Consider the following 15,226-nt stretch of genomic DNA (forward strand, 5'->3'; position numbering starts at 1 on the left):
CGGTGCTCATGATGTGTGGGGTGCACGGAAGGCATTGCTGTAGTCAGTCATTTTGGTTTTCTTTTGTAGCTGTTTTATTATTTTAGTGTATTGGTTATAAAGATACTATTGTTTGTCTATTTGTAAATTACCACTTTGTATTTTATGCATGCTCTGTAACTTGATTTCTTTTTTTTTTTTTTTAAGTTACTGATTTGAAATATATTCTCATTCTAATAAACAGTTATAGGGGGACTATTCCTTATGTTGTCAGATTATGTTTTTCCTTTGAGTGCTTTGGGTGCAGTCATGGAATACTTGATTCTGATGAGTAAGAACATAGGTCCTTGCATTATTGAGCAAACATTGATTTGGGGACATAAGTGTGAATTCAGGTTTGGTTTTGGATCTGCAGTTCAATTATGCTTTTCTTGGGAAAAGTATAGCCAGCAATATTAGTGAAGTGTATGTGTACCAGCATATATAAGTCTCAAGTCTCACCAGACATAGAAAAAAGCTCCATCTCTACTTTATTAAAAATTGATAGCTTTTTTTTTTTTTACAAAATTACTTAAAAAAAAAAAAGAGAAAGAAGATAGGGAATTGAAAATGAGCAGAGTAAGTTTGAATTTTACCAAGTATAGACTTAAATGTTGCTTAGGCATAATTGAATCTTGGGAGAATTCCAAGCAACATTAGGTAGTAGAAAGATGACTTCGATTGCATTTCAACAAGAGTCTTCCTGAGTGGTATCTCAGGAAACCAGTTGGCTCAAATAAGAAACACTTTTTTAAATATGACAGTTTAAGACTCAAGGTGATTTAGAAGTATTTTGTGGTTTGCCTCTGCTTTTCACTTATTTTAACTTAGCTTTTCAAAAACCTGTTACATTCTAAAAAGTTGGTTAACTGTTGCACCTTGATTTAAATTTGTATGTCCTTATTCTCACAGTGCTCTCTGTGATTTTTCTTTAACAGTAGTTGTCATCACTATGTAAGGGCAAGTTTTCATTAGCCATTGCATTGAATATGCTAAATTGTAATTCTAAGAAGAGGTGCCAGCCAGTGACTTTTTGCCATAGTTGTTTAAAGTTCTCAAGGGTTCTGCAAAAAAGTTACACTTCTTAAGAGTTTGAATTGTTCATCAGAGCTAGTCCTATTCTTTCATCATTGTGAAAATAATACCATCTTAGTTTTTTGTCTTTGCTGACTTGTATTTATAAAATACAAATGCTCTTAGTGGTTTGAGTTATTGTGATAATCTCTTTCATCCACCTTAAAGATAAAAAGCTGTACTGTTTAGACATTTTGGCCAACACCAGAAGCAGAACTCAAAGGCTGGGCATATGATAAGAGTATATTCCTGTCTATTACATTTAACTTATAGAGCCTTTAAAATTGTTTTGATAGGGGAGGAAAATGATTACCGGATATCTCACACATATCACAAGCATACAAAATTCAAAACATTGTGAATTTTGTTTAGGATTGTATATGACCTCCATTTGCTGTTTTAAAAAAAATGAAAAGGACTAAAAAGACCTCTTTACACCTCAACATCCAGTGGGTTAGCAGAACATCAGATAGGGTACACTGAAGCTAGTGTTCTAAGGCAAGAGACCTCACTTTTCCTCCTGTTTGGGGCAGTGCTGCTGCCACACCCCTTTTTAGGATTGGACCGGTCACCTTTCCTCCTCACCTTTACAAATGTCACATAAACCTGTGTTGTCATTATAATGTTTTAAGGAATGGTTATGTTCTCCCAAACTGTAGAGGCTGATGATGATGATCAGTGGTACAACAGGCTAAGGTCATCGCACCTTATGGATGGAGATCTTTAGGCTGTGAGAGAATTTTAACTGAGGGTAGCCATTTTCCTGAAAATTGAATTGGAGAAAATATTTGAAAGGATGTTGTATCCTAGGCATGTGTTAGAAAATATGCTAAGCCATATGTGAGTTAAAAGATTGAAAGTAGTGGGTACAGTATAGCCCTGGACTGGGTGACAAAGACAGGTTCTAGTTACAGCTCTTGTCATTTTACCTCTGAGCTCTCATTCTTCCAATTAAGTGATGGACTGGATTAGATTATGGCTGGGGTGTTGATCCCAACTTTTGATTCTGTAATTCTCTGAATGAGCCCTCTCCAAGTATCAAAGCCAAATTATAATTTCTAACTCAAATTTAAATTTAATAGATAAGTGAAAAGTCAGGTATATACTTGGCAAACTTTTCTGGTCTTACTATAATAACTTGATTAAAATGCTCTTTGTTGCCATGTTAACTCCATTAAATAAGATGAAAGTTTTCAGAACATTTGCAACACGACCATCAGTTTTAACAGTATGCATCAAAGTATTGTATGTACTGGGGGGGGGGTGTGGAGCACTTGATGGGCTGCTGTATCAACTACAAATTGAGAACTGCTTGTTTTATGGGTTTTGCTGTTTAAAAAAATTTTGCTGGCTTTTAATATGTACTTTAAAATATATTGTGTCTGGACAGAACTTTTAAAAACATTTTGTGTTTAATTTTTTTTACATCTCTTTAGTAGGAATCAACAAGAAGGTATTAATCCACAGAGCTAGCTATCCAATAGAATTAGTGATTAAACACAAATATATATAATGCACACACAATGTAAATGGCAGCTTTAATTTTGGTTATTAATGTGATCTAATTATTAATATTGTAATTGTTGTTTGAATTCAGTTTTAATACAGAATTGATAGCTCTTGACAGATGCGAATATAAAATGTCATATATATTAGCTGTTTGACCAGTACCAACCATGGTAGTGAAATTAGTAGCCAACTGACTCCTACGTTTGAATTAGTGGAACTGAACCTTGCCTCAAACCACAGAATCTCAGATCCTATTACCCCCATCTCACTGAGTAAATGCATTGCTTTTATGTGAATTCCCTTCCTGACAACATACAATATATGCTCTCAATATATATTTTCTCAGGTATCTCTAGGCAAGTGGTGTGGTCCCTTGTCATAAGAGGTTGCTGAACATTGTACTGGTCTTTATGCCAAAGCCTTTTGTCATGTAGGTCCAAGAATATTATAGGAGTGTATGCCTGAAACTGGACAGTCTGAGAATCCTCAGGAAGCAACACTTTTCTATAGGCTGTCTTTAATGTGAAATCAATTTTGGAGGAGGCAGATAGGATACTTAATTAACTAACTTGGGTTTACATTAAAATGGATACGCAAATAACATATCTCAGGTCCCCATGATTTCTCTCACCCCAAACTGTAGAAGACAATTTGCTAGATAGACCTAGGTAAATAGTGGTTTGGGAGGCAGAAGCCAGAATGAGGAGGGAGGGAATCTGAAAACTGAAGCTAAAACTCAGAGCTTCCACCTTCCATGGGTTTGCATTAGAACACTATTCAGAGTCTTTTTAGCTCTGCATGTCAGGAAAGAAAACATAGTCAACACCCACTAATCATCAGGGCCCTCCATTTATCTCTGTCCACTTAATAATTGCTAAGTCTAAGATCCACAAGGGTAGGGAATATGCTTTGCTCATATTGACATCCCTAATAATCTCTCTTCTCCCCATAATCAGAACAATAGGAAAGGCTAGGAGTGAGTGGTCTAATCCTAGGGTTCATTCCGGTATAGCTTGGAGAGTTACAGCCTGACAATTAATCAGTTAGTTAAAAATTTTTATTAAAAATTATGCAGAAGTATAATTAGGTTACATTCTATAAAATGTAATAAAATATTATACAATGTATGAATATAGTGTAATAAATTCCCACGTATCCATCAATCTGTCTTTTCTTAGAGTTTCTATCTCCTGGTGCCTCACTGATTAAATGGGCCTCTTCTGTCTTCCCTCTGATCATATGAATGACTAATAGAATGCACCATTCTTGAATTGCTTTTTGGAGTATACAGCCTGCAGTGAGTGTTGGTCAGTATTAAGTGATATTCTGAGAATTGTACACTGTACTCAGTAAATTTTTTTTTCAATATGGGGGTTTGAATTTAGGGCCTAACGCTTATTTGGAGTCCAGTACTCTATCATTTGAGACATGCATAGCCTTGTAATTCTTGATTATGTTTTGCCCTTCATCAAGATGTCAACCCACCAGTCCTTGAGAGTTATCTATTAGTATTTTTTTTTCCCAAGTAAAGAGTTTATTGAGATAGAAAAGTAGCAGAGTAAAGCCCTCAGAGCTGGGAGGAGTCCCAAGACAGGGTTGCCCAGTAATCTTTTCTAGCAAAAATGTGTTATTCTTGGTTAAACACTATAAAAAATTGAAATAATTTTTTATGTGTATGTGTGGTGCTAGGAATTGAACTCAGGGTTTCATGCATGCTAGGCAAGCACTCTACCACTGAATTGACATTATCAGCCCTTTTTCACTTTGAGGTCGGGGTCTTGCTAAGTTGCCACGGCTGATCTCAAACTTGTCGTTCTCCTGCCTCAGCCTCCCAGGTAGCTGGGATCATAGCCATGTGCTACCACACCTGGCCTAAAATTAACTTTTAAGTATCACATAAGTATTATGAACTGACAGGCTGGAAAGTTTTAGGTTGATTTAAATTTGAGGATTTTGTATATATCATTTGTAAGTGTGAAGGAGAAATTTAAAGTTCTGAGTAAGCTATTTTTTTAAGCATCTGTGTTTTATTGTAAAATAATCCTGCTGCTTTTTTTCCCAGTTAGGTCAGAAGGTTTTATTTTAAAAGGTCCTAAAACAGATATACCAGTAACTGTCCTGGATTATAACTTCTACTAGAGAAAGTAATTGACTGAATTTATATAAATTAGGTAGTCCTTATACTTGCACTTACTTTATTCTGTAGACATGCCTTTGTGCCTCTTGAGCTGAGCACAAGCTGTAATAGTTGTCCTAAGCACAAATATTTGGGAAAGCTGAGAAACCCTCTAACATTGATGAGATTCAAAAAAAATTTTTTTTGGCGGAACTGGGATTTGAACTCAGGGTTTCACACTTGCAAAACAGGTGCTCTACTGCTTGAGCCACACCTCCAATCCATTTTGCTCTGGTTAGTATGGAGATAGGTTCTCTCTAACTCATTTTTGCCTGGCTGGATCTCCAACTGTGATCCTCCTACTCTCAGCCTCCCAAGTAGGTAGGATTACAGTAATGAGCCTTCGGTGTCCAGCTTTAAAAACTATGTTTAACACTGGAGGTAGAGTGCCTGCTTCACAAACCCAAAGCCCTGATGAGTTCAAACCTTCAGTCTCACCCAAAATAAGTATTTTTAACACAAGAGTATGTGGCTCTCATTCATTACTTTAAAGTTAGAGACTCTTCCGTTAAACCTAAACCATTTTCACGCATCTATTGGAGAATTTTTACTCTTCCAGCTACTAAAAAATGACCACACAAAATGTAGGTTAGTTCTACTCTTAAACCTAGACACATTTTCAGTTTTTAACACAGTAGTAGGCATTATTGTTAGTTTGAGAAATTCATTTTATTTTGTACAAGGTACAGTCTCTCTGTGCAGTGAACAAATATATTACAAATCTGTTGTTTAAAAAAGTATTGCCATTTCATAGTTTCTTATGCTATTGTACAGTAGTTGTGTTCTTTTGATTCATTTGAATTGTATGCATATTAGTTTATTTGATGGAAAACTTAGTTTCTGAAAAATAATTATACAGATCTTTCCAAATCATCAGTAATATGCACAGTGCACATGTTTAGGCTGACCATGAACCTATTTGTGACTGCTAAACTGAAGTTTCTAACGGTTGCTCTGGAAGATTGAAATGTCTTTTACCACTAACTCTTAGCTATGTGAAGGCAACTGTTGTCACCATAGATAAATTACATCCTCTGCCTTTCCCTTCCCCTCTTACCTCCTGGTTGGATTGTATTATATTAGTTCTAGAGCTGAAGGGTTCTTAGAGCTCCCTTCCCATTCTCTGCTTCTCTTCTTTTTTATGCATGGGGAATAAAGGAGCCCAAAGAGGGCAAGGATCTTGACAAGAATCACACTGATGTCTCTTGACTTAGCCATTCCACCTCTGGCTGGATACCTTTTCAAGAGGGTAGTTGGCAAAAGAAGTAAACTGTGAAACATGAATGATGCTGCTTGTTTGCAGTTTGCCAGGTAGCAGTTATGGTACATGCAGGATAAGGGAAGAAGCTAAAACCTGGGAGCGATGATGTTTCTCCTTGCTGATCTGACTTTGCCATGCTTCTCAAAGATAATTGAGCACTTGTGGCACTGAAATATTGAGGTAAGTCTCTTATCTAGATTTCTTTCTACATATGTATGAGAAGTATTTACTTGGGTCTATAAAGTAATTTTCTAGTATTTATATTTTAATAAGGCTTTTTTGGAAAGCAAATTTACTATTTCTGATCAGTTTCTCCCATGCACACATGCAGCATTCGTGTAAGTATTATATATTTTCTTCTAATGCTAAAATTTGCTTATGCATCAAGTTGAAGTGAGGGAGGGGGGACTTGCTCAATCATGTATTTTCTTGCTTTTGCTGATCATTGCCTAAATTAATGGGTTTCATGGCAGACTTCCAGTTTGTATTGAGGGTGTCAGAACTCCACACTTCCTGAAGCAGTATTCTAGTTTTGCAGTCATTTAGTTCCTCTTTTGTATACCTTTTTTTTTTTTAAATGTGTTTTTGTTGGCTGAACTCTTACGAGAGAGTGGAGTGGCGCAGAGATGGCCATTAGCTTCCATGGTTTGCCCCTTCTGCTTTTAATTCCTGTAGGGCTTAGGAGTTGGCTCCGTTTGGAATTGTCCAAGCTTCAGTTTACATTAGTAATGGAAGGCATAGACACACCTGAACATTGAGAGCACTGAGCATTAGCCAGTTGGAATACATATTTGACCATCTAAGTAGGTGATGGTTGTAAGATAGAAGGACTTCATATCCTCATGTGCTGTTTGCTACAGAGTTTTTATATCACGCTGTAGCAACTGGTTGTTTCTATTCTTTGATCATTTATTTCACTTAGTTCCATCAAAAAGCATAATATACATTAAGCAACATAAACTTGCTGTATCCACGTTTGTCTAATTTCTTCTACACTTTTTAGGCTCAAGATTTATGAAGAACTGCTTGAAAGCAAGAACTTTTCTGAGTCAAGGATGCCATCTAAATAAACTGGGGAGGCTAAAAAGCTGCCTTTAGGGAAACTTAATTCTTACCACCCTGTGACTGCTTTCTTAAAGCATCACCTCAGTGCTCTATTTCACATGAATGACTCGAGTGTTGGATGGACTAAGGCAATGTAACAAGGCCAGGACTGACTTGCATTATTCCGGAATTCAATTGACAAAATCTGGTAAAGCTGGCCTAGAGATCATTGTAGATGGAAAGAAACTGCTGCACTTTGGAAGTCACTTCTACTTTTTCTTTTGCTTTGCTTACAATCACTGGTGGGGCAGAAGAAAGTTAATTTGTATTTATTAAAGTCTTGTTTTTAAAAATGGAAATTGTCAGCAGTAGACTATAAACTCTGATCTTGGCCTTTGTAATGTGATGTACCAGACATAAATGTATAGGTACTTCAGGGTTAATACTAGAACAGTTCATGGCTATGTATTATTAGTTGGCTCTTACTAACTGTAGAGCCACCTGTAGTAAAACAGATATAAAACCAAAAGCACACATATAGTTCAGGTGCTTTAAAATAACTTTTCCCTCTTCCCCAGTACCCTTTTTCTCCTAGGAAGTTTTGCAAAACCTATTCTACATGCCTTTTAAGCATTGTGTTTCAGAATATTTGTATATATATATAAACTGTATTTAGTTGATGTTGATAAGTAGCGGTATCATAAATGTTTTAAAAATCATATAATCCAGGGCATTTGGGGCTGAGGGAGGGTAGGTGATAGAATTTGCCTTTGTGAACAGACTTCCTTGAACAATTACCCAAGTCCCACTTGGAAGCTCTTCTTTTGTTCCAGGTGAAGATAATAACTAATGTGTAGCTTGAGTCAGTCTGCACCATTATTTCAAGTCAAGGGATTGTCTTCTTTCATCATGAGTCAGAGAATGTTCAGCAGAGCACACTGCAAGAGAGAAGCTCATCCCTCTTAAGACTGCTTGTCCTGGGAGGGCCCATTGGCAGGGCTCTGTCTTACTGGGAGGAGGTCATAATGACCAGGAATATGGCTGTTCCTAGGTAGGTCGTATGGATTCTGGACATGGCTGGAGTTATGACCGAGGCCTTCTTGGACCACAATGACTGTGGGCTCTAAGGAATATAGTGAAAAATGAGTTCAGAGAACAGATTAGCTTTGGTTGTTTTGTTGGGAAGGAAGAGTTCTATTTAACAGGGTTGAAAGAGGAGCTAGGGAGAGAGTTAGGACTGATGATTGATCAAGAGATGGGAAACTTAAGTGAATGTGCTGTCAAAATCCCAGCCTCTGGTCAACACCAAGACATTTAGAATATTCTAGAGATAGGGTTCTTATCAATGTGCCCAGGAACGTAGTTTAAACTGGGAACGGGTAGAAGAAGGTGATTTAGAAACTTGCAAATACCAATTCTGATTTTCTTTTTCAAACTGGGGTTTGTATGAACAATCAGTTGAAGTATGTGTACCCATTCCCCACATACTCTGTTTCTGCTTCAGATTAGTTCTGGTGTTTTACAAGCAAGTTGGCACAAGATTTTGATTTCCTGCATTAGAGGGGAAGGCAATTCTGGGAAGGAGAGTTTACCTTGGATTCCTTAAAAAAAGCAACGAAAGAAGGGCGTGTTGTCAAGACAGGGTGAGAGGAGAGGGCTCCTTTTCATTTGAATGCTGCACTATTGCCCTGATTTCACTACGTACTTATTTGAGACACCTACCAACTTCATATATATTTTTATTAGATGTCGACAAGGATGGCACATCTGTGTATGGAGAACCCTTGTGCACAGGTGACTTCATTTCTACATAGCTGCTTTCCGGAAGCCTGCAGGTGAGGATGGGTGGGTCCTTAATTGTGGCGTAAGGGTTTTCACTGCTATTCAAGGAGCAAGTACTAGAACTGCACACGGAGTCTTTCATGTAATCTGCAAAGCAAGAGAGATTTCTTAGGACAAGCAAGGACATAAGTCTTAACAGACTGCAGCTGAGTTCATGTGTCTTCAGGATCCTGGGGCTGGGAAAGCCTTATGATAATCAAAGGTTTATTATTAAATATCTTGAGGTGTACTTTCTCGGATAGAGTTCTTTTTCTAAAAAAAACATGCTTTTCAAGGATAGAATGTTTTTAGTTGTTAGATATTCAAGATATTTGCAGTATACCTTCACATATATTGTTTAGTCTTCACAAACGATAGTTTGTATTTTATGGGACAAGCCCAGAGAGACGAAGTGACTTGGCTATGGTCACACAACTAGTAAATAGCAGTGCCAAGACTTGAACCCATGCCTTGGAACTCCTTGGCCAATGTGTTTTCTGTGATATTCTTCTGAGGTCTTTTTGATGACTAAGCTTCAGTTCAGAAGAGCAGGTATATGTGTTTTAGTGTAGATGTCAGCAATTTATCATCCGTTAGTTGGCAAATTAGTGGCCTCCTGCCTTCCAGGAGCTCATGATTAGAATTAGAGCTGGGCCAACTGAAGTGTAATAGAGGTATTAAAAGCCCCTCAGTCAAACCAGCTTTTGGAAATTTCCTGTTTTCTAGCAAGCTTGCAGTGTCCTTTAGGGTCATCTTCCCCGGTTCTTTTTAGCTCTGACTGAAACCTTTTTCAGCAATGTTCTTTGATTCTAGAGTTCCTGCTGCTTCTCCTGCAGTCTTGGTGCATCATCCCCAAGACTTCAGAGTACAAAAGGATGTAAACTGGTTTCCAAATATGAGACAGGGTAATTGTAGCTTCACCAGAGGAAGATAGGTCCCTTTGTGACTTGGGGTCAGAGGGAAAGGGGACCTCCTCCTTCAACCACTACACTTTTTCCCTTTTGAGAAGATCACTGCCTCCTGCAGATCATCTCAGGTGAGGCTCAGGCTAGTAGGGTGTCTAGAAGCAAATACTGAATTACAGGGCCTTGACAGCCAAGAATGATCTAAGAGGCCTCTCCTTGAAATTTCTGTGAAAGTTAGCAGGCAGTGGAATGTTTGGATGATCTTTCACTAAAGCCACCATGACTTAAACTTTGGGCTGCAGCACAGGCTTTCTGCCCCCATCTTGTGAGATTAATGGATATGTTTTTAAAAAAAAAAAAAAGTGAGAGTGGTATTTCTCAGAGGGTGACTAGATGTGCCTTTGGCCAGTGAGAGCAGGAGTACCCCATGTGGCTGAAGTAACTGAGATGTGTGCCACAAGTACTCTTGAGTTTCTCCCATAGCAGGTAGTGGGTTGGGAGGGAATTTTGTTTCTGTTAAAGTAGGCATCTGTTCAGCTGTTTAGAAGGCAGCATTTCCTTAATCTTGTACAAAATACATTCATCATTAGTTTCTGCAAGTGTTTACAAAGCTTTGTAATACAGGTAGAGCAGTAATTATTACCCCTCCCCCTGTCTTGTGGCTTATGAGGAAGTTGAGATTTACAGTGGGGAATTGATTTCCCCAGGTTACACTGCTTATCAGTAGTAGAACAAGTTCAAAAAATAGACTCAGGGCACTTTCTATCACAGCTTAGCCCACCAGTATGGAATGTTGGTTTTGGGTCTGGTCTTAGATTGTGACTTCTTTATAGCATATCATGCTAGAGAGAAGGAGGAGAAAACATTCTTGCTAGTCAGTGAGCAGTCTCAGCCAGTTACATAAAGGACTAAAGGAGGCTGAAGAGGCCCAGCTGGAGGCTTATGTGGGGAAAGCTGGCTGTGGGTCCTGGATCATCATCTGCCCCCAAACCATGCCTCTTTGTTTCTTAGTACAAGAGGGCGGTTAAGTCCAGGAACTACAAGTTGGCTTATGGATTCCAATTTGGGTTCTCTGAATTCATCAGCCAAGAAGTAATGGGTCAGGGCTTCTCATTTGATAGCTGTGTGTTACTTACAGGCTATCACTGCTGTCTAGGATGTATATTTTCTAGAATTTAAGGAATAAGAGTTTGTGTAGCACTTACAGTTATTTGAAACTTGTATGTGTGAAGGGGGCCAGGCAGGAAGGAGTGTTAAAGCTCAGAAAGTTTGTTAGTATAATGCGTAATGTTAATAAGTAGGACTCAACCACTGTCTTTTCCTGTACCCAATCAGGATGCTTTTCCCTCAGGGCATTTTGTTACCTAGAGCTCTTGTCCTGATCTCTGAACAGGTCACATACTGAGAGAACACTGACCACACTTTTTTTTCAGTGCAGGGGCTCAAACCCAGGGCCTTGCTATGCAAGGGCTCTACCACTCAGCTACATCCCCATCCCCTCTGTCCTTATGTCTAAATGTAAGTTCTCTGCAGCTGCTTCACCTTACCTTCAACAAGGAATACCTTTTAGAAATATGGGGCCAAGCCCTGCCGAGAGAAAAAGGCTGTTTTGCCTTTTGTGAGTATCCTCTGGCTGATTAAGCTATGGTAGTAGTGGTGGGGAGCTTAAAACTATGTCAGTGCCTAAAAGAGCCTCAGCCAGCTATTGGTGCCCTATTCTCATTTTCACTAGAAAGTCAGGGCTGCTTCAAGATTTGAGGAATAAATTGTCTACCGTGGAGAAGAAGCACCTAAATTGGATACAAGCTGAATAAGGATTGGGGTGAGGATTAGGCTCAAGGAAAAGTATCTTCTATACAATGGCTAGAGTCATAGAAAAAGGATGAAAAAATTCATGGACTGAGCGTGTTGAGTGACTGGGAAAGGTATTGAATTATCCCATCTCTGCTAGGATTTGGAGGGTGGGGGAGGGCTAGGCCAGCAGACTCAAGTAGCCACTCTCTCCAGCTGAGTCAGCCACCTGGCTGGTCAGGAAGAATAAACCAGCTGGTTTAGATACTTCCTCATTCTTTTACAGCCCCACCCTCACCCCGGTCCCTGCCCTTCAGGGCATTTTGCAAAGAAAGGAGAAGCTTCCACCAAGGCTACTCAAGTTGTGGTGGGAGTCACTCCTCCCAGGCTTATAATTAGCATCAGGATTGAAGCTTGGTCCTTTGACTGCCCTGGCCTTTGCTGTCATTAATTCCTACCTCCGCCAAATTGCATAATCATGGCTTCTGAAATGAATGAAACATCTGCACTCAACAAGGAAGCAAAAATCCATAGAGGAAATGACTTTCTAAAGCTACCTTGTGAGCTACCTACTGAGGTCTTTAGATTCACACTAACATCCAGTTCATGCCCATCAACTTAACTATAGGGGAAAACCCAGGCACCAAATAGCCATCGCTTACATCTCAGCTACTCCTTATGTGTGTGTGGTGCTGAGGTTTGAACTCAGGGCCTCTACCACTTGAGCCATATCCCCAGTCTTCAGCTACTCCTATCAATAGGAGGCCACACTGCCTTTTTCCTGGCATCCTTCTCTTGATTGAGAGACAGGCTATGGGGAGAAAAAGTGTGCCTTGACTGAATTAAGATTTGGAATGTCAGAGTTTTACAGGGCCTTAGAGATGGTGCTAGTCCAATACCTTTTTTTTTGTGGTCTGGGGTTTGAAGTCAGGTCTATGCCTTAAGCCACTCCACCAGCCCTTTTTTGTGATGGGTTTTTTTGAGATAAGGTCTTGTGAACTATTTGCCTAGGTTGGCTTCAAACCATGAACCTCTTGATCTCAGCCTTCTGAGTAGCTAAGATTATAGACGTGAGCCACTGGCACCTGGCAGCACCTTCCCGTTTTAAAGAGGAAGAAACCCAGGTCCCCAAAACAATGCTGTGTCTTAGTAAGTGCTACAGCAGAGCTAGACCCCAAATCTCTTTAATTTCCAGGCAGTTCAGAGAATACTTAGACTCTTAACTCTTAGCAGTTGTAATTTGGCTTGGCCTTGTAGTCTTAAATTAGTGGTACAAACTAGTACATTAAATGTTTATTTGGGAGGTTAGCCAATAATTAGGACTTACTCTGTGTCTTTTATAAGTGTTTCTGTAAGGTTCTAGACTATGACAATTCGTTTTCCTCTTTGAATGATATGCTGTTCTCTAATATCTGCTGGTACATTTGCCTACATAGCTGTCTTTTCTCTAGTTTAAAGGTTGATTATAGACAGAGGGGTGAAACAAAATCTGGCTACCCACCTGCTAGGGTCTTTTGTAAGTCGGTGGCTCAGGAGGATGCTCCCATGAAACGAGTGCAGTGGCGCTGAGGTACTGACACTGCTTTCCTTAGCTGTGTTTTACATTTATGGCTTCTAGCTGAAGAGTAGCTACCCTAATCACAATGCATAGGAAAGTTGTGTGCTCATTTATTAGTGTTGGGGACTGTCTGAGTTGATTCAAGTTTAAGTCACGTACATTTTCAGAGGTGGAAGACCTTTAGAGAGTTTTCTGGCCAATCCCCATTCATTTTTGTTTTTGTTGTTTGATTTTTGAGATGGGACTTGCTTTGTAGCTTAGGCTGGCTTTGAACTCACTACATAGCCCAGGCTGGGTTCAAACTTGATCCTCTTGCCTCAGCCTCCTGATTGCTGGTTTTCCAAATGTTCACCACCATGCTTGGTTCCCATTCCTCTTTGAGAAAGCAACTAAGTCCCAAGTCACAGTGATGAAATGGTAGAACTGTCCTTCCTACTTACAGCCTTGCGTACAGAAATGGGGCTGGCCTCCATTTAGATGGTTTATGCCAAAACTCTCAGAAAATTGCTAGAATCGTGTTCCCAAAAGAGTACTGCCCATTGGCTGGCTTGGACCCTGGGTATGACCTGTCTTCAGACAGTTTTCTTGAGCTTTGTATATCCAAATGCTGTGGTCATTCACTCTTACTGCTGTTTTGTTCACCACCCATCTCACCTCATGTCTAATAAGTTATCTTCCCTAGTGGTAGACAACTAGCTCTCATTGGTTAGGGAACAGTTGTGCCTTGGGTATATCTTAAGTCTTGCTCTGAAAGATCAGAACAGTAACCTGGGAAATCTGGGTCAGTCTAGACCAGCAGTTTATACATCACTGGGTAGTAAGCTTCGCAAGGATGCCCTGAGGTACTCATCACAAATGTAATCTAGGGTCCCACTTCCATCTGCTGCTTCAAACTCAGGAAGATAGATATGAACATCTGTACCTTTCACAAACATTCCAGGTGGTTTTGGTGCACAGCTAGGTTTAGGGTGTCACTGGGATCTTTGCCCACCTTTGTTGATGCTCCTTCAGTTTGACCAAAACTTTTCAGACATCAGAGACAGGATAGCCCCATTACATTAGTACCCCCTTCATAATATGCAAAAACACTTCCCATTGGTGACTTTATTGGACATTCATGGTAACCTTGTTAGACAGTAGGACAGGCATTAGAACAAGACAGGCATAGTTATCCTAAACTTGTAGATGAGGAAACAGCCCTGGGAAGCTCACAGTCTAGGTCACAGTTACTAAGTGACAGCATTCCAAAGCCTCCTGTTTCATCTGGTGTTTAAACCTAGGACCTAATCCAGGGGCAGGACTTGACCTTTCCATTTTGGCTTTACCTGTAGACTTCCTAGAGGAATGATCCGACTTGCAGTTACCTTATGTTAGGGATCTGTCTTGGCTTCTCTGCTCTTGGGGGCAGAGATCTCTTGAAGGTGGTGTGCCACACAATATTAACACTGGGCATCATTTTCATTGCTTGTGCCCCAGAAAGGCAGCAGGTACAGAGTGGCGTTCCTCACCAGCACAACGACAGGAGGCCTCTGGGGCAGGTAGACTGACTTTATTTCAGATTTTATAATCAATTTAATTCGTACTAATTGGTTGGATAATGACGGTCTACATTTCCGAAGACATTTAGTTGGCATCTATAAAAAACCCACAAGCGTTTGCTAAGCAGGTGCAACTGAAATCAAAAGATGAATTCATTATTATCATGATATCATGATTACACCTCCTGGGACCCAGCTCCCCAGGTTCTGTGGTCTTTTAGCTTTTTTTTTTTTTCCTAAGGGTTAGGCTAGTTTGTCTCTTAGTATTCCTGGCTATTTCAGATCTCTGCTCTTTCTCAGCCCTTTGTAATAGAACATCAGAATTGGATACTCCACCTTTGAAGCCTTTGTCCATAATGTATGTGTTCTGACGTCTGTCCATTCCACATGCACCTGCATACAAATAATAGAAAGAAAAAAACATAGGGTGAAATTTTACTTTTTTTTTCTTTTTCACCTACCCAGAAAATGAATAATTGTTTATTGATAGAAAAGTATTTTATGTTTATTCTACCCTAGATCGTTTTGAGC

General features: G+C 39.5%; 1 protein-coding gene across 15 annotated transcripts in view; it reads right to left on the reverse strand.

The window, feature by feature from the left end:
* Megf11 (multiple EGF like domains 11) overlaps positions 1-15,226 on the reverse strand; it is a 338,852-nt gene that overhangs the window by 9,914 nt on the left and 313,712 nt on the right. For 4 of the 15 annotated variants that reach the window (XM_074066250.1, XM_074066251.1, XM_074066254.1 and 1 more), the window contains 3 exons: positions 15,032-15,088; positions 8,805-9,011; positions 5,159-8,205 (listed from right to left, as the gene is read on the reverse strand). In XM_074066250.1, coding sequence (XP_073922351.1) covers positions 8,045-8,205; positions 8,805-9,011; positions 15,032-15,088 — 425 coding nt within the window. In that variant the 3' untranslated portion in view covers positions 5,159-8,044. Of the gene's footprint in view, positions 1-5,158; positions 9,012-14,255; positions 14,792-15,031; positions 15,089-15,226 lie in introns of those variants that run through there. The other 11 variants (XM_074066252.1, XM_074066260.1, XM_074066262.1 and 8 more) reach the window with 5 other exon arrangements.

The sequence above is a fragment of the Castor canadensis genome, chromosome 2 (assembly GCF_047511655.1).
Source record: "Castor canadensis chromosome 2, mCasCan1.hap1v2, whole genome shotgun sequence".
In the NCBI taxonomy this organism is placed as follows: domain Eukaryota; kingdom Metazoa; phylum Chordata; class Mammalia; order Rodentia; family Castoridae; genus Castor; species Castor canadensis.